This window comes from Gymnoscopelus microlampas (assembly GCF_963454915.1).
Source record: "Gymnoscopelus microlampas genome assembly, chromosome: 16".
In the NCBI taxonomy this organism is placed as follows: Eukaryota; Metazoa; Chordata; class Actinopteri; order Myctophiformes; family Myctophidae; genus Gymnoscopelus; species Gymnoscopelus microlampas.
The window spans coordinates 28808917-28832165 of record NC_139953.1 but is presented as its reverse complement, the minus strand read 5'-3'; the positions used below and the strand labels follow the sequence as shown (position 1 = coordinate 28832165).

Here is a 23249-nt window from a genome sequence, read left to right as displayed (position 1 = left end):
CTGAAAAATCCATTAGCATCCTTTTCTTTCACACTTTCACTGGATGTGATGTTGTGTCAGCCTTTCGTGGGAAAAGGCAAAAAGACAGCATGGCAAACCCGGCAAGTGTGGCCTGAAGTGTCTCATGTCTTCCAGAAGCTCATACCCACCAGTAACAGTGCATGACAAGAACAGCACTGGTGATGGGGTTGATGATGCAAGATTTTACCTGTTTGCATGGAAGCAGAGGTCCTATGATGCCATTCCACCTACAAGGGCATCTCTTGCACATCATGTGAAGCATGCCACTTATCAAGTTGCCCCTGTCTGAAGCCAGGTAACTGTATGGCAAATGTCATACAGAGAGCCCTGCCAGCTGGGGATGGCGAGCAGAAGATGACATTTGGCAAGTAGCGTGGATGACACTCTACAATTGCCCAGATTTGTGAACAACTGACAAAAGCCGGTGCAAGACTGAACGTCGTGGTAGATGCAAGTGCTACCGCTTTGGCGTTCAGTGCACACAGCTGAGTGCCTGCAAATGTGACGATTACAACAATTTGTGATCCAGACATTGGGGGGGGGGGGACTCATATGTTGATACCAAAATAATCCAAATCCAATCACAATCCAGGTCAAAATACACATAAAATGTCTTTCCCCAGCAGCCATTTTGGAAAGTGGCAGCCATATTGTTGTTTTTTTTGCGTGGCTAACGGGGGGAGGGGGCGGGGGGGAGTCAAAACTATATTCTGATGCCAAAATAATCAAAATTGGATAATCTAATCACAATCCAGGTCAAAATACACATAAAATGCCTTTTGCCTGAAGCCATTTTGGAAAATAGCAGCCATATTGTTTGTTTTTTTCGTAGCTAACGGGGGGAGGGGGCGGGGGGAGTCAAAACTATATGTTAATACCAATATAATCAAAATCCAATCACAATCCATGTCAAAATACACATAAAATGTCTTTCGCCAGCAGCCATTTTGGAAAATGGCAGCCATATTGTTTTTTTTTGCGTGGCTAACGGGCTTTTCTGCAAAAGTAGGTCCTAGGCATTGTTCATGCCAAATTTGGCGCTTGTATCACAAAGTGAACTATTGTAACATAAAAATGGACTTAGTGGCCCGCACTACAATGCCAGACGCCTCTGCTCTGCAGACAAGACGTGTATCATTCAGAACAAAACCAGCTGTTTGGGCTGCCCACAATATTCAGATCCTCCACAGAAAAGGGGCTGCATGTTTATTTAAATTAAAATAAAGATTTTTATATTTGTCATGCTGACATCAAACTGCAAGATGCACTTTTATTGTAATCGCTCAGGGAACGGTTCAGTCAGGTAGGAGTTGTATGTCAGAGAAAGTACATTGTTAAAGTCAAACACATTCGATTCTATGCATCACATTTGTCCCAAGAATGTTTTAACCTTTTCTGTCCAAGTGCTCTCTCTTTTCTCAACATTGTACAGTGCTGTTTGCATTGCATACATTTTCATGCCATAAATGATCGAGTTTCAGTGACATGTCGTTATTGAGCATTTACAATTGACAATTTAGGCATTGTCTTCTCAGTGGGGTCCAGGGACCCACTGGGTTCCTTACAGGTCTGTATCTCTGAGAGTGTACAAATGGTGTATTTGGTTCCATTTGTACACTCTCAGAGTTATGGGGGTTCCTCAAATTAAGAAGTTTGAGAACCACTGATTTAGCAGACGCTCTTATCCACAGTGACTTACGAGTGCAAAATTGGAATAAGTAGAGTAGCATGAGCTCTAGTGAGTAAACATTAAGGTAAATATTCTCATAAATAGAGTGTAGAGAGAACAAAGTAGTGCCTCTTTTAACTTGGAGTGACAAAGCTAAGTAATACATTATGCCAGTTGAACATATTTTAGCAATTTATTATCTTGTGGGGGGGAAATCTTATATTTTACATAAATATTTGTTTATTTGTAATTGTCTATTTTTCAACATCACGTTACTGGCAGACGCCTCTACTTTTGGAGACAAATGTATATTTGGTTCCATGTGTACACTCTTTGAGTAAAATTATAACTGAGAATTTTACTGTGTACTTGCAAAATGTGCACACATGCATGCACAAATATGCTCACAGGTTACCACAGGCCTGTAGTGGAGTTGACAGCGCATTGTCTTGGAATGTTTTGCTACAGTGTGTGTCCTCGCCCTGGGCTGGATCTAGAGCTGTCTGGACCATCTACCTTACCAGTTCACAGCAAGTAGGCCTGCAAGGAATTTATTTTCAATACATTCAGGACCTAGTCTTTAACACATTTCTGATTTTATGAGAATAACAATTTAATCAGAGCTCCTATTACCTACTGTAGTTTGTAGTCAGCTCATTCATCCCATGTTATGTTTGATACACACAGCATTTGGCTCTTTTTGTAAAAAGAATAATAGTTTTTATCGGAATTGGATCAGAGATTGGATAAGAGATTCATGGTATAAATCAGCACCACTGGGACCAGTGGGCTGAAAAGCACACAACACATACTGCAAGTAAAAAAAACAGAAGGAAAGCTGACTCATGCCTGATTTATGCTTGCTTGCGTGCCGTGTTGAGCATCGAAAATAGCCAATCTACAAGCTCACAACGAGTCACGCTGTGACGCATTGTGACCTTGTAGATCGACCATTTGCTGCAGAGAATTGCTACATGTCAGCTTTTGCCATCCTATATTCCCTATTGGGCATGGCATGTGCCCGCACGCACACACGCACACACGCACACACACACACAGTATGTCTGACTCCTGTCCTGTATCCAAACTAGTCTGTGTGGGCCTGTAATCTACAGCACATGAGCTCACGCACACTTTTATGTGTTCAAGCATCAGAGTGTGCGTATGTGTATATAATGTACTATCTTCTATACAAAATCTACTGAACTGTCGTTCTGTTGGAGAATCAACTCGCCTGGCCCGGTGAATGTGTGGCAGCAGTTGCAAACTGTCCCGCTTCCCTCCCTCACTGTGGAGAGAGAGTAACATGCACCCTGGATTATTTACAGTAGCACTCTCAGTCAAGATTATATAATCTCATTTTTAATCTCCTAACAGGTGGCAGTCAGCACAGGACCAGAGAGAGAATAACAGCAGAAGGCCAATGTGGGGTTTTGGTCTAAAAGATGGTGATGCCCTCCATCAGACAAACAACCATGTTCATCCTGTATACATTTTGAAATGAGTGTTTCTTGTACAACTCAACTCGTATTTAAAGGACAGAGTCCAGCTACAAAGGTCACAGGCAGTGCAAGTTGGAAAATGTGTGATGTACCCCAAGATATTTGGGAAAAAATGGTGGATGTTAGACACGTGATATACCGCATTGGTCATTGTTTGCTTTCAATTACGAGAGCCCTGAGAGGTTTTACTTCTAGAAAAATGGTTATAAGGGTTAGTCAATTTAAAACATATCAGGAGTAAAATGCCATTAGCCTACTTTATTTAATTCAGTCTGACCAGAAGCAGTGATAAAAGATATCCCCATGGAAATTAAAATGAATGACCAAAAGGGGGATATCAAAAGCAGAGGCATGGATCCCCCTAGAAAGTCAACCCCTACATCTTTGAGTGTGAAATGCAGAGAATGCAGGTCAGGGTGTGAAGAGTCCAGGAAATGTAAAAACTAGGCCATCAGTTAGTGTTAACAACAGTGCAACATTCCTTCTACAGCTGTGGCAAGAAGTTACAGCAGCAAAGAGTGTTTTGCATACTATGCAGATATATTGGTTACTTGTTCACGTTTTTATTTAGATTTGTTTTGCTTGACTTGAAATGTTAAGAATGTTGTTTTGACAGATTCTATGTTTGACGTTTAGCTGGTGTCCCAATGTTTTCTTGATGCACATCATTGCTCTTTGCACTCTACTGATGTGACTTTTTACCCTGTCGTTTGTAGACTGGGGTTCACTGATTTCACGCTTGTAAGTCGCTCTGCTAAATGGCTTCTTTGTATTAAAGGTGAATCACAGTCCCATGGAACTACTAGTCCACAAAGTCTTAAATAAACAGGTGAAGGTTATATTCATTCATCAGATTATGATGTGTTAACACATATTAAATCCAGTGCATTCATAAATTAATCTATGTGTTTTTGAAATGCGTAATGCAGAGGATTAAGTCCTGCATGGCTTGTGCAAGGAATTGTCTGTCACAACTGCAAAGTATTGAGTCACTTTATTAAATCCATATAATAACTATGATAAGAGAGCATCAAAAACAATCTTCCAATACAGTAGTATGGTCATTCACTGATCAAAATCAACAGCAAACAGGAGGAATGGATTTGAACAAAAAAGACAAACACACTTCACATGTTCTGACTTATTGTTGTCCTCATGAGACAAAACATTAAATATTTCACTACAGATCTCCTTAACAATTACGATGACAGATGCGTTATATACTATATATATAAATATATAAATGAATATAAATATTTGCCATAATTGGTCACATTGTTACTGATGGCTGATTTAAAATAATTTACTTGCCTGCAGACCAAACAAATGAGCAGAAACATTGAGAAATTATATCTAAAGGTTTATTACGAAGGTAATGTATTTGGGTTTGATTTCATAGCTTGTTTCCTCTAAGGCTGTCCTGTGTTTTCCAGGGCTGTTTCACACAGGGTTCCCACGGCCATGAAATTCTTGGCAAATGCCTGGAAAACGTTTGGAATTAATCAAATGTTTTGGAAAATGTATAGATATACACAGTTTTTGTTTAAAATTAGGTGAAATATGTAACATGGTAAAATGTTGTGCTGCACTGACTGCACAAGCTGCGTGAGTGCGGTACACTGGTGTAAGAGCCTCACTATTGCACCATATGATTGCTATAAGCCTGGAAATGGGGTAAAATACTTTGGAAAACTTATGGAAAAGTTTTCAAAATTCGTTGTTAAAAATGTGTGGGAACCCTGCAAGCCACACCTAAACTGAGCCATCCAAGGCCTGGCCTGGGTGAACGTCAACTAATAGATAGATACAGGGACACTAGTAATAAACACGATTTAAGCCCTGGTCTCAAGTTGAGAAAAGTTAAAACCCTGTTTGGAGCCGTCCACGAAAATGGACAGCTCAATACCAATTATCACATTAAGGGTGAAAACGTATCGATACAATTTCTGACCGTGTACCAATAAAACAAATGACAACCACAGCGGTACAATAATAACAGTTAAGTGATGAATTAATTTGCCACACTACTGCACGTCATTTGATAACCACATAAAAAAGGGAATCTTTAGGTTTTGGTCATAAACACCCATATTTTTCAATTGACCATGGTACAAGTTATACTTGTATACTACGATTTGCTGGTATGGAAACAAACATTTAAGGCTCCTTTTTGTGGAACGGTTTGTTGTGCTGAAGAAACTTACAGTAGCTATCACTATTGTACAAGAAGCACCATAGCATCTGATAAAGACCAACTTAAAACAATGCCACTAACGCTGCTGATGTGTCTACAAGTTAATTCAAGTGCGCAGCAAGAAAGTCAAACATTTTCAGACTTCTTTTCATTTTTGCTCAGGTCTGGAACAGCAATAGAGCCACAGGTCAGACACTGAAGGCTTGTAAAGGCACTAATAATTGTTTGTGGATGCATTTCTTAATGTGTGACCTGGGTCCCATCCATATAGACAGATCTTTCAATGGGAATTGATTGTTTGATCTAACCTGTCTGACTGCCAGAACGGGGCTGAATTTGAACCCTAGACACCAATACACTAGGCATTTTCAATCAATCCACAATATGTGATGTGAATGGAGTTCCACTTGCATTCAGGTCCAGGCCTGTCCTACTTTCTCTGTACTGATGAGGACGGAGCTGTTGTCCAGGGGATACAGGCTTATACTGAGGGGGGGGGGCTGTGGCTGCAGTATGGGAAGAATGGAGGACTTGGATTGACTGCGCAGAATCAATAGACTTGGCCCTAGACCACTCTGAATACAAAATCATGAGTGTTTAGATATGTATCTACAAATCAAACATTCTGCACAAAACATTCAAGTGAATTCATCAGGTCGTACTGGAGATGACCTCATCATGATTCATTTGGACCTGTGTTTTCTAGATCTACTCATGATTAATTTGGACCTGTGTTTTCTAGATCTACTCAGAGGCCAGAAGATAAGTTAAATTATAAATCAGAGATATCAAAGTGACTTGGTAGTCCTTACTGATCGCTAGCCATACTTTTAGTTTTTTGGCATGTGAATGTATGAACATGTATTTTATAATGACTAAAGAGGAATTAGACTTTGAATCAGTGAGGTCTGTATGACAATTACCATGTGACCAGAAAGTAATGTCTTGATTACCATTTAACTCATACAACCAAAAATGATTCCTAAGAAGTAAGCCGACTGCATATGTATCACTTCAGCAGAGCAATATAATGAAGCGTTTGTTGTCCTTTTCCAAGTCTCAAAATCCCTTGTACAAATGCAGATTGTACCCCTTCCCCACTCCCCTGTAAATGCATTGCCTTAAAACATTCTTTAAATACATCAATATGTTGTATCCAACAGCTGAAATTTAACAATTTGTGAGAAGCCAGTTCTGTACATTTTACTCTTGACGAATAACAATTTCAGAGTGTGCGTCGGTTATACTTTCTTTGGTTTGTGTACCACAAGCACACAAATTGCGGACCAGTCTACAAACATAATGGAAGAGGATGTATACAGGCTATACAGCTATGACATTTCTACACTAGTTGATATGTCGGGTATTTTACAGAGCCATATGGAGGAACAGGAGGCCTCATTTATAAAAAGCTCACATTTTACATTTAAATCAAAGTTAAGTTATTTAAAAAATAATACTTGGTGACCAAAAAAAACCTAAAACAATGAGTCAATCATCCTGATGAGTTTTCAAATTGCTTTGGGTAATAGATTATTTTTTAAATCCTATTCATCTTTATCCACCGTCTAGGTAGCCTGTGAGAACTTATTTTCAATTTGACATATTCTCTTATATGATCACCTCACACAATTTAGTCATAGCATTTTATGAATGAAGTCCCGTGGTATAAATATATGGCTCCAATATTTCAGAGAAGCAGTTGTGCAGTGTGTTGTGGAGGTAACTGCTACAGACTAGACTGTTGTGAGCTTGCTACAGCGAGTTGAGAGAGATCATGGAAGACGGCACAGACCGTTCACATAAGCAGCAAAAAAGCAAGTTGTATTTGGACTTCCAAAGGTTTGGGCTAGGTGTAAACTCATAGCACAGGACAATGGAGAATAAAAATACCCACCTTAAGTAATGCTCCCATTGTGGGTTATTTTGTGTGAGGTTTCAACCAAATCTTCCACTAGGCAAACAAAGAGGGCCACAAAGATGGCATACAATGGTGTACTGAGTGACTTAGCATTTTGCTCTTTTTTAAGAGTGAGCTCCAATGGTTTCAAACTTGCTTTATAGCATAGCCTACAATCGGGTCTGTGATGAAAACCCTCTCTAAATGAAAAAGCTCCACTGACTGAAACTGCCCCTCAACTTGGCAGGCATGACATAACATTGCTAGGATATACATTATACTTGTGAAACATCTCTCAAACACCTTAGGCAGGCCTAGAGCCTATGTAGTACATGTATAGTTCACATACCATAGGCTGGAGGCTGCAGAGCATGTTATAGTGAGATTGATCCTATTAATAGTTGTATATACAGTAGAGTATGGCATAGTAAACATAATGTTGAAATTGGTAGAAAAAAAAACAAATGTACCCTGTATTCAGTTGGTAATAGCTACAAGGGTTGGACTACAAGGGCTTCAAGCGAAGAGGTTGAAAGAAGCACATTTTCTGCAGCTGAGTACATTGGGCTTTTTTGTAACCCCACAGTTCAAACTGTTTCCAGCATTTTTGGAACATCTCACATTTTCATAACAAATGTCTGCTCCAGCTAAAGGCTAAAAAAATGTTACGTCCACTCACGTGTACACAGACATCATCTCATGTTTTCATACATTTTTACATTTTATCCGGTGATTTCGGCTGGTCTATCATCATCTTCCTTCCAATGAAGACTTCACTTTTTAGGCTTGGGTTGTGTATCCCACACGCATAGTCACATCAATCACGATTCCAGCTCTTGTAGAGAACTGTCACCCCCACCATTAACACTGATAACAGAATTCAAGAATCCCATTCTTTCATTTCCAAAGTCCCAGTCTATGAGATTTCAACCCTGTAAACACATCAGCGACCACTTAAGAGCTGGGGATATGTGCTTGCCCAACTCGGGTTGTGATACAAACTCTAAAACGTCTGCGGAGGATTAATATGAAAACAAAAAGGAAACATTATATTATATAATAAATAATCCATTTATATCTTTATATGTAAAAAGTTCTGCCAAAAAAAAAAGGTGATTAGCTAGCAAAAACCTCCGCATACAAGGGGCAGCAGAGCTGGTTATGTAAAAAAGGTATTGCCTCATTTAGGGTGTAACAAGTCTTGGGGCGTCTTTCGTCTTAGGACAAAACGTCTCAAACTCCTGAGTGTTTCGCGAGGGTGATAATGACCCCATAAAAAAACACCACATAATCACTCAAGAGTCATACCCTGCTGGTCACGCTGCAAAAAAAATGTACAGAAGTAGCAGATAATTCTGCAACACAAGCAGGCAGGGGTACGTTTTCACCTGAGGAGTGAACGTTTTGCAGAAAATTGGTCTGTTACACTTCTGTAACCCGATGTGGTAACTGGATACCACGGCACACACACACACACACGCCTGTCCCTGGCCATATGGTCATCACACACACGCTCAGAGATGGGGAGTTTCTCAGAGCGAACCCAGTCTAATCTCCCAATGTACCGGAGGTCTGTTCCACCTTTCCAGACAGCGGCAGGGCATGAGAGGCCTCAGATGGTGACGTGAAACGAGTCCTGCAGCCAGCTGCTGTCATTGCTGCTGCTGCCGTTGCTGCCGTTCTTGGCGGATGTCCCATCCTCATCGTCGTCGGGCTGCTCTCCGCTGGGCGTGGTCGGCCCCGCCTCCTGGTAGTACTCATCGTCCTCGTCGAAGTAGCCGTTCTCGAAGGCCCCGTCTGCGCTGGAGGCGGCGCTCAGATCGTGGCAGCTGCCCTTGTACTCCTGGATGGACTCGTGGAGGGACCACAGCTGACAGAGCAGGGACATGTCCTGCTGCCGCAAGCCCACCTAGCGGAGAGGGGTTGGTTTAAGTGATATCGATACATGGATTTATACTGCGCAATCTTTTAGCGGTTACTTCAATACAATTAGTTATAGTTGGGTCATCAAATGTCATGCCAGCCAAGCCATTTGAAGTGAATATTGGAATGACGGACAAACGGCGCACACGACTGTTTTCATCTCTATGAACACTGTCTGGTAGTGATCGCAACAAACACACACAAAAGCTAGGAGGAGACAATACCACAATATTAGCTTATATCACCACAAGCTGACGCATGCGGACAACAAAAAAACATGTACAGGCAGTCATTCTATTCATTGTATGTCTTAAACTTCACAACTGCAAAGCTACAGCTAAAGAACTAGAATGTGTGTGGTGGAGCCTTGGTGCACATTTCAACCAAGAGCTTGTCTTGCCTCATTCCCAAGCCACAGATCCTTTTGAGACTTGTTAAGATTTGATGGATGTGTATGTGTGGGTAACCTGTGTAAGCTGTCTGGCATGTGCATGTGTGTGTGTTTGTGTACTCTTCCAGCTTGTGAGGTAGGCTATTAGCTTAGCCATGATGGTATTTTTAGCCTGGGGCTGGGCAAGAAATCTATACTTGTTTTTCCTTCAGAAAGCCAGCCCATGTAAACCTAAAACGGTTAAATGTGAGGAAAGGGGCACGCTTTTGCAGCTTTACTGAATGTTTTAAGCTACAACAGTCTAATATGCACCCAAGTGCATCTGAACTGTGAACTGCTACTTATACATAGGCAATTGGAGAAAATAATAAAGTTGCAGACAGAAAAGAAATCATGACAACTACTACTAAAATTAAAATAATGACAGGTTATTATAAAGTATAATAGATATTTTTTTAGAAAACCAATATTACAGCTGGAGGTATGTTGTATGAACTGTCTTCCAGCTACAATGTTTTCCAAATAAATTGCAGTGACAAAAATACGAGCTATCAGAAGAACAGCAACTAGTCAAATGGCAACACCACTCTGTCAGGGTGGTGAAAATTGTGCTCTAGGTTCAACAACTTACACTGTTACAACTTACTAGGCTCAGGGATTTGCCGTTTGAAATAAGTAGGAACATGAGCCTGACATGGATTTGTCAAGGCTAAAACTGGGGTCATTGCCATATATTTTCAGCAAATCAAACATATGAACCTTTAATCAAAACAGACAGATCGGAATAAACAACCTACAGCGAGTTTTATATATATATATATATATCGATATATGAATGCAATTCGTTCATTTGTAGTTCTTCATAGATATTTTACGCATACAGCCATGTGTCTCTTTTTTTTTTTACGTGGCTGATCAAAGGTGTCAATCTGAAAAATGTGACCGAAGTTTAGGCCTGTTAATCATGTGGCTTTGATCTAGTAGCCACTAAAACATGCTCCGATCAAACAAAAAAACATATCATTCCGCCTAATTGAACCATTCCACCAGCAAACAGTTTGTTTCACCCTCATTTGAATGTTATTATGTTACCATTTCTTTCCGGAGGAGCGCCAGGGCTGCGTCCAGGTTGGCCGGCTTGCTAAGGCTGTCCTGGTGGCTCCTGCCTCGGCTCAGGTCGTCCTGGATCATGGTCTTCTTCACGTACATCCGCTCCATGTCCCTCCAGGAGCCGCCGCTGGAGTTCAGCAAGCCGCTCAGGCTCTTGGGCAGCGGGGGGAGACCGTCGATGCAGGCCATGCCGCCGCCCGCCGCCGTGCCGTTCGTAGACTTGCCGTTCATCGTCTCTAAAACAAAAGATACAATTCTCCCACAAGAACTCTTCAGCTTCTTCTATGATATAAAACGCAACGACGAACGCGTCCTTCCAACACGTCTTCTTGAACCGAACAGCCGAACGACAATGGCTCGCTTGGTTTGGTTATAATATGGGGGGAGAGGACAGAGAGCCACGGTAGTAAGCTGTAGCTCTGGAGAGCTGTGTTCCGTCAGCAGAAATAACGGAGCAGAAATAAGACTTCCGGTTGACGATGTCTTCAGAATAAGAGTACCCTCTAGAGTAAAAAGAAACCATTGAAAACCATTGAAAAACGGTTCATTTGCACATTAAAACTATAAATTAAGCATTTAAACGAAGCTAGAAAACACATATTATGTATATTTGTAATAAAAAAAGTGTTTAACTGTTTTAATAACATAAAAAATGTATCTAAATGGATAAATGCTGTTCACTGGAGTGCATAGACTTCACAAATTGGGCGCTGGACACGAGACAGGAATTTGTGGCGGCACTTGTGACATACGCACACGTTCAGGGAGACCCCCTCTACAACGCCACACTCTCCGCTAAGCCAGACAGGTGTATTTGGAAAAATGGCGGGCCGTCCAGTGAGGTCAGGGGTCAGAAAACAGCCATTTTTAGTGCATAGACTTCACAAATTGGGCGCTGGACACGAGACAGCTATTTGTGGCAGCACTTGTGACATACGCACGCGTTCAGGGAGACCCCCTCTACAACGCCACACTCTCCGCTAAGCCAGACAGGTGTATTTGGAAAAGTGGCGGGCCGTCCAGTGAGGTCAGGGGGCAGAAAACAGCCATTTTTAGTGCATAGACTTCACAAATTGGGCGCTGGACACGAGACAGCTATTTGTGGCGGCACTTGTGACATACGCACGCGTTCAGGGAGACCCCCTCTACAACGCCACACTCTCCGCTAAGCCAGACAGGTGTATTTGGAAAAATGGCGGGCCGTCCAGTGAGGTCAGGGGTCAGAAAACAGCCATTTTTAGTGCATAGACTTCACAAATTGGGCGCTGGACACGAGACAGCTATTTGTGGCGGCACTTGTGACATACGCACGCGTTCAGGGAGACCCCCTCTACAACGCCACACTCTCCGCTAAGCCTGACAGGTGTATTTGGAAAAATGGCGGGCCGTCCAGTGAGGTCAGGGGTCAGAAAACAGCCATATTTAGTGCATAGACTTCACAAATTGGGCGCTGGACACGAGACAGGAATTTGTGGCGGCACTTGTGACATACGCACGCGTTCAGGGAGACCCCCTCTACAACGCCACACTCTCCGCTAAGCCAGACAGGTGTATTTGGAAAAGTGGCGGGCCGTCCAGTGAGGTCAGGGGTCAGAAAACAGCCATTTTTAGTGCATAGACTTCACAAATTGGGCGCTGGACACGAGACAGGAATTTGTGGCGGCACTTGTGACATACGCACGCGTTCAGGGAGACCCCCTCTACAACGCCACACTCTCCGCTAAGCCAGACAGGTGTATTTGGAAAAATGGCGGGCCGTCCAGTGAGGTCAGGGGTCAGAAAACAGCCATTTTTAGTGCATAGACTTCACAAATTGGGCGCTGGACACAAGACAGGTATTTGTGGCGGCACTTGTGACATACGCACACGTTCAGGGAGACCCCCTCTACAACGCCACACTCTCCGCTAAGCCAGACAGGTGTATTTGGAAAAGTGGCGGGCCGTCCAGTGAGGTCAGGGGTCAGAAAACAGCCATTTTTAGGGCATAGACTTCACAAATTGGGCGCTGGACACGAGACAGGACTTTGTGGCGGCACTTGTGACATACGCACGCGTTCAGGGAGACCCCCTCTACAACGCCACACTCTCCGCTAAGCCAGACAGGTGTATTTGGAAAAGTGGCGGGCCGTCCAGTGAGGTCAGGGGTCAGAAAACAGCCATTTTTAGTGCATAGACTTCACAAATTGGGCGCTGGACACGAGACAGGAATTTGTGGCGGCACTTGTGACATACGCACGCGTTCAGGGAGACCCCCTCTACAACGCCACACTCTCCGCTAAGCCAGCCAGGTGTATTTGGAAAAATGGCGGGCCGTCCAGTGAGGTCAGGGGTCAGAAAACAGCCATATTTAGTGCATAGACTTCACAAATTGGGCGCTGGACACGAGACAGGAATTTGTGGCGGCACTTGTGACATACGCACGCGTTCAGGGAGACCCCCTCTACAACGCCACACTCTCCGCTAAGCCAGACAGGTGTATTTGGAAAAGTGGCGGGCCGTCCAGTGAGGTCAGGGGTCAGAAAACAGCCATTTTTAGTGCATAGACTTCACAAATTGGGCGCTGGACACGAGACAGGAATTTGTGGCGGCACTTGTGACATACGCACGCGTTCAGGGAGACCCCCTCTACAACGCCACACTCTCCGCTAAGCCAGACAGGTGTATTCGGAAAAGTGGCGGGCCGTCCAGTGAGGTCAGGGGTCAGAAAACAGCCATTTTTAGGGCATAGACTTCACAAATTGGGCGCTGGACACGAGACAGGAATTTGTGGCGGCACTTGTGACATACGCACGCGTTCAGGGAGACCCCCTCTACAACGCCACACTCTCCGCTAAGCCAGACAGGTGTATTTGGAAAAATGGCGGGCCGTCCATTGAGGTCAGGGGTCAGAAAACAGCCATTTTTAGTGCATAGACTTCACAAATTGGGCGCTGGACACGAGACAGGAATTTGTGGCGGCACTTGTGACATACGCACGCGTTCAGGGAGACCCCCTCTACAACGCCACACTCTCCGCTAAGCCAGCCAGGTGTATTTGGAAAAATGGCGGGCCGTCCAGTGAGGTCAGGGGTCAGAAAACAGCCATTTTTAGTGCATAGACTTCACAAATTGGGCGCTGGACACAAGACAGGTATTTGTGGCGGCACTTGTGACATACGCACACGTTCAGGGAGACCCCCTCTACAACGCCACACTCTCCGCTAAGCCAGACAGGTGTATTTGGAAAAGTGGCGGGCCGTCCAGTGAGGTCAGGGGTCAGAAAACAGCCATTTTTAGGGCATAGACTTCACAAATTGGGCGCTGGACACGAGACAGGAATTTGTGGCGGCACTTGTGACATACGCACGCGTTCAGGGAGACCCCCTCTACAACGCCACACTCTCCGCTAAGCCAGACAGGTGTATTTGGAAAAATGGCGGGCCGTCCAGTGAGGTCAGGGGTCAGAAAACAGCCATTTTTAGTGCATAGACTTCACAAATTGGGCGCTGGACACAAGACAGGTATTTGTGGCGGCACTTGTGACATACGCACACGTTCAGGGAGACCCCCTCTACAACGCCACACTCTCCGCTAAGCCAGACAGGTGTATTTGGAAAAGTGGCGGGCCGTCCAGTGAGGTCAGGGGTCAGAAAACAGCCATTTTCAGACCCCCTCTAAAAAAAATGTTTTTTAAATATTGAAAATAGACGATTAGCATGCAGATATACGTCAGAATCACTTGTCAGTGCACATTTATTTATATTTATTTATTTAACAGGGACAATGCACATTGATCAACATGTCAGTTATTCACGTCCATGTAAATGAGCCAGAGTTGGCTAATTTTCATCTGTAGTCCCTGGGCAGGCTGTTAAAAAAGTGGTATAGTTATCCATACAAAAAGAGACATTGTCAACTATACAAAACAAGTAGACATAGTACAATACAGTAAAATAGGAGGAGACACATCAGTGATTAATGGAGGCGAAATTTACTCATGATTACAAATTTGGTTAGCTTTTAGCCATCTTTTAAGGTTGAATTTGAAGGTTAGAAAGTTGTTGGTCTCTCTTACTTCGGTAGGAAGACTGTTCCAGTGATGGGGGGCTCTAACAGAGAAGACTGTTTTACCAACACACTCCGTCTGAATGGTACCTCACAGTCTCCTCTGGTAGTTGCCCTTGTTGATCTGTCACCACTCTCCCTTCGCTCTATGAACTGTTTTAGTGGTGGAGGTGCAAGCCCATTTAAAACCTTAAAAATGAGACAGGCATCTGCAAAATGTTTAAAGCTATCAAAATTAAATAAATTATACTTTTGAACTATACGGCAATGGTGGTAACGGTTGGGTTTTTGATCAAGTGTTTTTAATGTCTGTTTGTAAAGTGATTCTATGGGTTTGAGAGTTCTTAGATGTGTCTGTCAGTGCATTGTGCAAATAACATTGTGCAAATAAGTGTCAATTGGTCACCTGGTAGTACCAGGTGACACTTTGCCGACTGGGACTGTACGTGTGGGACTGGGACTATTTTAAAATAGTTAAAATAGGCGATATACTGTACAAGCTCACAATGTGATTTACAATTTAGGCATTTAGGCATTTAGCAGACGCTCTTAATCCAGAGCGATTTACAGTAAGCAAGGTAATACATCAAATGCATAGTAATCTAGGATCATACTGTATGTAAACCAAGAATCATCAGTCTAACAGCTCCCTATCCCCCCAAAAAATCTATAATCTCTACATTGAAACTATTCAAACTATAGGATGCCAGGTCAACAATGGCCTGGCATCTGTCTACATAACATGGTATCTAATTACATTTTAGCCTTTGCATAAGCCTGCAAGCCTGCAATGCGTTGCTATCTTGTATTTTTGCACATTTGCCACTGCTGCTACAGATTATCATACATGTTTTAAGAGGTTTATCATACATGCCATTCCATCTGTACTTTCATTTCATTTCTGTTATCTATAATTCTAAAAAGATATTGGTTGTGTTAGCACAGTCTCTGTAGAAACAGCCCCAAACATTTCACTGCTTGTACCTGTATTGAGTAAGTGACAAATAAATCCCTATTGATTCTTGTTCAGATTAGTTCCAGAGTTCTCTTTGAAAATGTCACACATTTTGAAATGGCTCCACATCCATTACCTGATAGAAGAGAGTTTCAGATTTTCATGGAACTTGGTAGAAATGATCTCTAGGCTGCCCTATAAAAATGGCTCAAGGTCACAATCATAGTCACAGTCAATGTTACATCAGTCATATCTCAGGAACGGAGAGAGACACAGAACGAGATGTTGGTGTGTGCCTTATAATGGTATTGAAATTTTATACTGATGTCAAACTGGGAAACTGAAATAGAAGCAAGGCTTGTCCATAGCCATGTCTGTTTTGTGGGAGTATCCACACATATCTATCAATAACTGGTCAACGCAACAGTACTGTATACACAGAAGATGCTTTAAAACTTCCTGATGATATTCTGTGGCACTTCCTGGGACTTGCATCCTCTTCCAAAAAGCCAATGAGTAGGTTTGATTTATTATGGAGTCATAAGGAGGTGACATCAATAGAACTTTTTAAAAGGTATTTTATTTAATTTGATAGGTGAAGTCACAGCAGTAGATTGGCTAATTTCAGCATGCAACCAAGTGTAAAATGTAGCATTACGACGCCATCAAGGCCTGCCAAAATACATTTTTGACGACAAAATCAACTGTAGATTTAGTCGACTAAAATCGTATTATATTTAGTCGACTAAAACTACACTAAAACAAACATTTAAGGTGAATAAAATATGACTAAAACTAAATTAAATGTTATTCAAAAGACTATGACTAAAACGAAATAAAAACAACAACAGGTAACCTCAGTCTGTGATATTAATCTACATTTTTTTGTGTTAAATTGTGACTGTAGCCTGAATGATCAGCGGCCAATTGTAAGCAAGAACAGATTGTTATAATTGTAAGTAAGTAATAGTAAGTGCCACGGCAAATAGCTGTCTCATGTCTGGCTTAGCGGAGAGTGTGGCGTTGTAGAGGGGGTCTCCCTGAACGCGTGCGTATGTCACACGTGCCGCCGCAAATAGCTGTCTCGTGTCCAGCGCCCAATTTGTGAAGTCTATGCACTAAAAATGGCTGTTTTCTGCCCCCTGAGCTCACTGGACGGCCCGCCACTTTTCCAAATACACCTGTCTGGCTTAGCGGAGAGTGTGGCGTTGTAGAGGGGGTCTCCCTGAACGCGTGCGTATGTCACACGTGCCGCCGCAAATAGCTGTCTCGTGTCCAGCGCCCAATTTGTGAAGTCTATGCACTAAAAATGGCTGTTTTCTGCCCCCTGACCTCACTGGACGGCCCGCCACTTTTCCAAATACACCTGTCTGGCTTAGCGGAGAGTGTGGCGTTGTAGAGGGGGTCTCCCTGAACGCGTGCGTATGTCACAAGTGCCGCCACAAATAGCTGTCTCGTGTCCAGCGCCCAATTTGTGAAGTCTATGCACTAAAAATGGCTGTTTTCTGCCCCCTGACCTCACTGGACGGCCCGCCACTTTTCCAAATACACCTGTCTGGCTTAGCGGAGAGTGTGGCGTTGTAGAGGGGGTCTCCCTGAACGCGTGCGTATGTCACAAGTGCCGCCACAAATAGCTGTCTCGTGTCCAGCGCCCAATTTGTGAAGTCTATGCCCTAAAAATGGCTGTTTTCTGACCCCTGACCTCACTGGACGGCCCCGCCATTTTTCCAAATACACCTGTCTGGCTTAGCGGAGAGTGTGGCGTTGTAGAGGGGGTCTCCCTGAACGCGTGCGTATGTCACAAGTGCCGCCACAAATAGCTGTCTCGTGTCCAGCGCCCAATTTGTGAAGTCTATGCACTAAAAATGGCTGTTTTCTGACCCCTGACCTCACTGGACGGCCCCGCCATTTTTCCAAATACACCTGTCTGGCTTAGCGGAGAGTGTGGCGTTGTAGAGGGGGTCTCCCTGAACGCGTGCGTATGTCACAAGTGCCGCCACAAATAGCTGTCTCGTGTCCAGCGCCCAATTTGTGAAGTCTATGCACTAAAAATGGCTGTTTTCTGCCCCCTGACCTCACTGGACGGCCCGCCACTTTTCCAAATACACCTGTCTGGCTTAGCGGAGAGTGTGGCGTTGTAGAGGGGGTCTCCCTGAACGCGTGCGTATGTCACAAGTGCCGCCACAAATAGCTGTCTCGTGTCCAGCGCCCAATTTGTGAAGTCTATGCACTAAAAATGGCTGTTTTCTGCCCCCTGACCTCACTGGACGGCCCGCCACTTTTCCAAATACACCTGTCTGGCTTAGCGGAGAGTGTGGCGTTGTAGAGGGGGTCTCCCTGAACGCGTGCGTATGTCACAAGTGCCGCCACAAATAGCTGTCTCGTGTCCAGCGCCCAATTTGTGAAGTCTATGCACTAAAAATGGCTGTTTTCTGCCCCCTGACCTCACTGGACGGCCCGCCACTTTTCCAAATACACCTGTCTGGCTTAGCGGAGAGTGTGGCGTTGTAGAGGGGGTCTCCCTGAACGCGTGCGTATGTCACAAGTGCTGCCACAAATAGCTGTCTCGTGTCCAGCGCCCAATTTGTGAAGTCTATGCACTAAAAATGGCTGTTTTCTGCCCCCTGACCTCACTGGACGGCCCGCCATTTTTCCAAATACACCTGTCTGGCTTAGCGGAGAGTGTGGCGTTGTAGAGGGGGTCTCCCTGAACGCGTGCGTATGTCACAAGTGCCGCCACAAATAGCTGTCTCGTGTCCAGCGCCCAATTTGTGAAGTCTATGCACTAAAAATGGCTGTTTTCTGACCCCTGACCTCACTGGACGGCCCGCCATTTTTCCAAATACACCTGTCTGGCTTAGCGGAGAGTGTGGCGTTGTAGAGGGGGTCTCCCTGAACGCGTGCGTATGTCACAAGTGCCGCCACAAATAGCTGTCTCGTGTCCAGCGCCCAATTTGTGAAGTCTATGCACTAAAAATGGCTGTTTTCTGACCCCTGACCTCACTGGACGGCCCGCCATTTTTCCAAATACACCTGTCTGGCTTAGCGGAGAGTGTGGCGTTGTAGAGGGGGTCTCCCTGAACGCGTGCGTATGTCACAAGTGCCGCCACAAATAGCTGTCTCGTGTCCAGCGCCCAATTTGTGAAGTCTATGCACTAAAAATGGCTGTTTTCTGCCCCCTGACCTCACTGGACGGCCCGCCACTTTTCCAAATACACCTGTCTGGCTTAGCGGAGAGTGTGGGGTTGTAGAGGGGGTCTCCCTGAACGCGTGCGTATGTCACAAGTGCTGCCACAAATAGCTGTCTCGTGTCCAGCGCCCAATTTGTGAAGTCTATGCACTAAAAATGGCTGTTTTCTGACCCCTGACCTCACTGGACGGCCCGCCATTTTTCCAAATACACCTGTCTGGCTTAGCGGAGAGTGTGGCGTTGTAGAGGGGGTCTCCCTGAACGTGTGCGTATGTCAAAAGTGCTGGCGCCAACAGCCGTCTCCTGTCCAGTGTCCAGTATTGTCTGAAATTGGCACTTTTCTTACGTCAGGCCGCACTGGGCGGCCTGCCACTTTCTTTTTTTTTTACAAATTATCTCTCAAATGTTCACCAATATTCTCTACTGGTCTGTATCCATTTTCTATCAAGTTTAGGGGCGCTCAGTTATGGAGAAGTACACACACACACACACACACACACACACACACACACACACACACACACACACACACACTAAAAATGTACTAATATTTCTCTATCTTTTTTTATGCTGTGTTTCCATGTTGTATATATGTTGTTAAATAATATAAATTTGTAATATTTTTTTTCTGATTACTTTTGTATTTGTATTGTATTTTAGTTTTTAAATACGTGAGATCAACTTTATAAACCCCAAATTCTTCTCTCTTTTTTTATCTCGCTTGCACTATCTACTATTATTATTTGTAGCATATTTTGTGGTCTCTTTTATCATTGTTTATTTGCTTCTGCAATAAACAATATTATATCATCATCATTTTCCAAGTGTGACCTGGCTAGAGTCATCATTATTACAACAATGGACAAACAATACAAAAACAATACATATATGTAACACACAAATCAATATCCAGTTAAAGTGCAAAACAGTGCTAAGTGCACATTTAATGGGGGTCAATAGCCAATTTCAAACTGGAACAACCTGGCACTTAGAAGTGATCTAGTATAAGCCATTTAAAAAGACATAATGTACATCATAAATGTATTTTTTAAATACAATTGTGTCTTTCTTTTTTAAACTTGCCACTTAGAAGTGTTTTAGTATGAGCCATTTAAAAGGCATACATCATAAATGTATTTTTAAATTAGATTTGTGTCTTTTAAAAAACATAAAAAATTTACGCTCTTATTTTGAAGGCAACCGGAACCCTTATTTCTGCTAGCTCGAAAACCGGAAGTCCAATTTCTGCTGACGGAACGGAGCTGAGCTGGAGCTGAGCTGCAATCCACTTCCTGTCCTTTTAACACAGGACTGGCTGGCTGGGCGTCTCCCTGCTCCCTGTGACAGCGTTGCCAAATTCTGCGAGAGAAATAAGCAACGATGTCTATGAAAACAAGCCCAAAAGAAGAGACCACGCTACGCCGACCAACAAGCTCACAACGCGTCGCACCGTGAGCTTGTATAATTATATATTTAAAAAAAAAAAGAGCTGGCACAAAATATATTTCAGATGGGGGAGTCTGTGGACAAATACATATCAATATGGGGGTGCTTGTCGTGAAAATGTTTAAGAACCACTGGTTTATAAACCCACAAGCCCAAAAAGCAGCAACCCGCAACTACCAATGTTTACAAGCAACCTTTACAAAAAAAGAAGCCCAAAGTCGCTTATAAGCGGACATGGCAACACTGCTCTCTGATAAACAGGGGGGCCTGTCTGCCTGCCTCGGGGATTATTGCATTATTCATAATTTATGACATGGATGCTGAGAGAGAGAGATGGGGGGATTTTTTAATCAACTGTATTTCCCACCATGGTGTTATTAGACAACTTTATTTCCCACCATGGTGTTTCTAGTATTCGTAGAAAAAAAGATAGGCACAGACTGACAGACAGACAGACAGATAGATGGATAGATAGATCAATAGACTATACCAACTTAACGAGAATGTATGCGTATATGTGTCCTGCTTGCAAAGAAACAAACATCCCACCCTTCAAAGCCAGAACCATAATATAGACATATTTGAGGAGGTCATGATAAAAGTGTGCCCGAGGAACAATAGTGGTGAGATAAACTAGGACAGATGGTGGGCTTCACTTCCTCCCAACCACGGGGCAGTCCCCCCCCCCAAAGTAACCCCCTGGGGCCTACGGCCTTCAACCCCATAACAACAACAAAACAACTTTGAAATAAAGACACAAAAGAACCACACACGCTCCTCAGCAACAGCAGAACATGTGGTGTGCTGTACACACACGCACGCACACATGCACGCGCGCGCGCGCGCGCGCACACACACACACACACACACACACACACACACACACACACACACACACACACACACACACACAGGCCTATACTTGTACAATACATTCACCTGTATGAATTGGGTCATCATTATTATTATAACATTTAGCCAGTGTTTAGGCGTTCTATAAGCTTGTGTGTTGCATTGCATTGTATTGTGAACTTGTAGTCGGATCTTAAAAGAAAGAAAGAAAGAAAACAATTTAAAATATGCCCAAAATAAGGACACCAAGGTTAATGTTGTCAACTGGATCCTCAGGGGAAAATTGTCTCTCATATAATCCCACACTTAAAACAATTAGCTGTCAAGCGACTGCCAACAGCTGCACCGTTTAAAGTGTTGGAGTACAACCAATCTGTTGTGAGGGGGTTTTAGAGGGGGGGTCCCTGCCTATAAGCTATTTCCATGAGCTGTTGTAGTCTTTTGGGTGCATAGATGCCATCAGAGGATTAGCCTGCTAACTGTACAAACCCCCTGGGGTTACTGTAGACGCAGTCATAACAGGCTTCTGTTAATCTGGCATGCAGCACAACTGTCTGCCTTCCTAAAAAGCACAATATGTGTCTGACTTATGGTGTAGCCAGCTAATAAATGTCCTGAAGCTATAGCCAATTAGCCATAAGTCTTTTATTTGAATACATGGAGTAGCTTCATATAGATCAAATATGAATGCACTATATAGTCCCCACAATCAAATTGAGAGCATTTTGAGCATGTGTGCGGAATCAAGAATTGCTTTGTTGCCTTTTGCCTAGTCCAGCACCTACACTTCAAAGGTTGTTTTATGTGGATGCGAGTGATTATATAATTATATCAACCACTGTACGAAATCTAAATCATACAGAGGGATAGACGTCTAAAGTTACACAGTGTCAATGTTTTACGTCCTGTCTCTGACATAATGGCTTTTACAATAATGACATTCCATTGAACTTGGACATTGTCTGGCATGTATCATTGTTGGACGGATACAATGGACCAGAATCAGAGAGAGAGAGAGAGAGAGAGAGAGAGAGAGAGAGAGAGAAAGAGAGAGAGAGAGAGAGAGAGAGAGTGTGTGTGTCAGGGTTCTATAGTTTGTTAATGTGCCGCAGGTCAGGAAGGGAGTGGTCAGGGTGAGTAGCAGCTGTTGCTGGCAGGCCTTTCCTCTGCTCAGCGGCCTCCAGTGGGGAGACGCAGAGGAAGAGGGCTACCTCCCCGCATCCAAGGCAGGAAACATATTTTGGCATTTAGTTGACACTCTTATCCGCAGCAGCTTACAATGAGAGAGCGGTCAGGGCCTCAAGGATAGAATCAGAAACACTTTCTTTGGCCTCTGGTGCCGACAAGTCAGTAAAAACACATTTAACAATTGACAGTACCTACTGGACGCACATTAGTAAATCATGGCTATATTGGGCACAGTTTAGCCCAGATAGTGCATGAAAAGATAACATACTGTAATATTGCTCACACATTGATAGTGGCATACTGTACAATGCACAAATAGGTGTGCTGGGGGGGGGGGGGGGGGGGGGGGGGCACATTGACAAGGACACTTTGACAGAACAAAGGGCCTGCAGCAGGGGTCTTGAACCTATAGGATATTTCCACTATGGAACAGTCACTCCAGGTCACCCCGCCACAACAACCAAACCAGTCTCAGGAAGGATGTGCTTGTATGGGAGTGTGCTGTGAGTGGGTGCGGCTTATTATAATGAGGACGGATGTGTGCTCTGACATTCTTTGGGAAAAGCCAGACATTCTTTGTCCCTGACCCCCAGCCAGGGTCAAGTCTGCCCAGCAGGTTGCGGTACTGGCAGGCAGCTGTCCCATTGTACTGCCCTCCCCCATCCCTGCTGCCTTTCTGTCCCTAACCTCTGCTCCGGCCTCCTCCTTCTCTCGGCCCTGACCCGACATCTTTCGTCATCATCTTATACACGCATATCAATCTTTCATTGTTATTTTAAGCTCATTATTTGCCTGCCTCCATCCTCATCACTCCAATGCATGTCGCTCGCTTTCCTTCTGGTAAATATCCGGTTCATTCTGGCA

At 43.8% G+C, this 23249-nt stretch overlaps 1 protein-coding gene across 2 annotated transcripts; it reads right to left on the bottom strand.

The window, feature by feature from the left end:
* Positions 1-4171: 4171 nt before the first annotated feature.
* Positions 4172-11121, bottom strand: fam89a (family with sequence similarity 89 member A). Of its 2 annotated transcripts, XR_014602611.1 has the most exons (3): positions 10693-11121; positions 6116-9195; positions 4172-6079 (listed from the first exon to the last, which is right to left on the bottom strand). XR_014602611.1 is itself a non-coding variant. In XM_084083090.1 (2 exons), the coding sequence occupies exons 1-2, from the start codon at positions 10939-10941 to the stop codon at positions 8899-8901; spliced, it is 546 nt and encodes a 181-aa protein (XP_083939216.1). In that variant the 5' UTR covers positions 10942-11121; the 3' UTR covers positions 4172-8898. The 2 variants fall into 2 exon arrangements, 1 of the variants encoding a protein (XP_083939216.1); XM_084083090.1 differs by having other exon boundaries at positions 4172-9195.
* Between the last annotated feature and the right edge of the window lie 12128 nt (positions 11122-23249).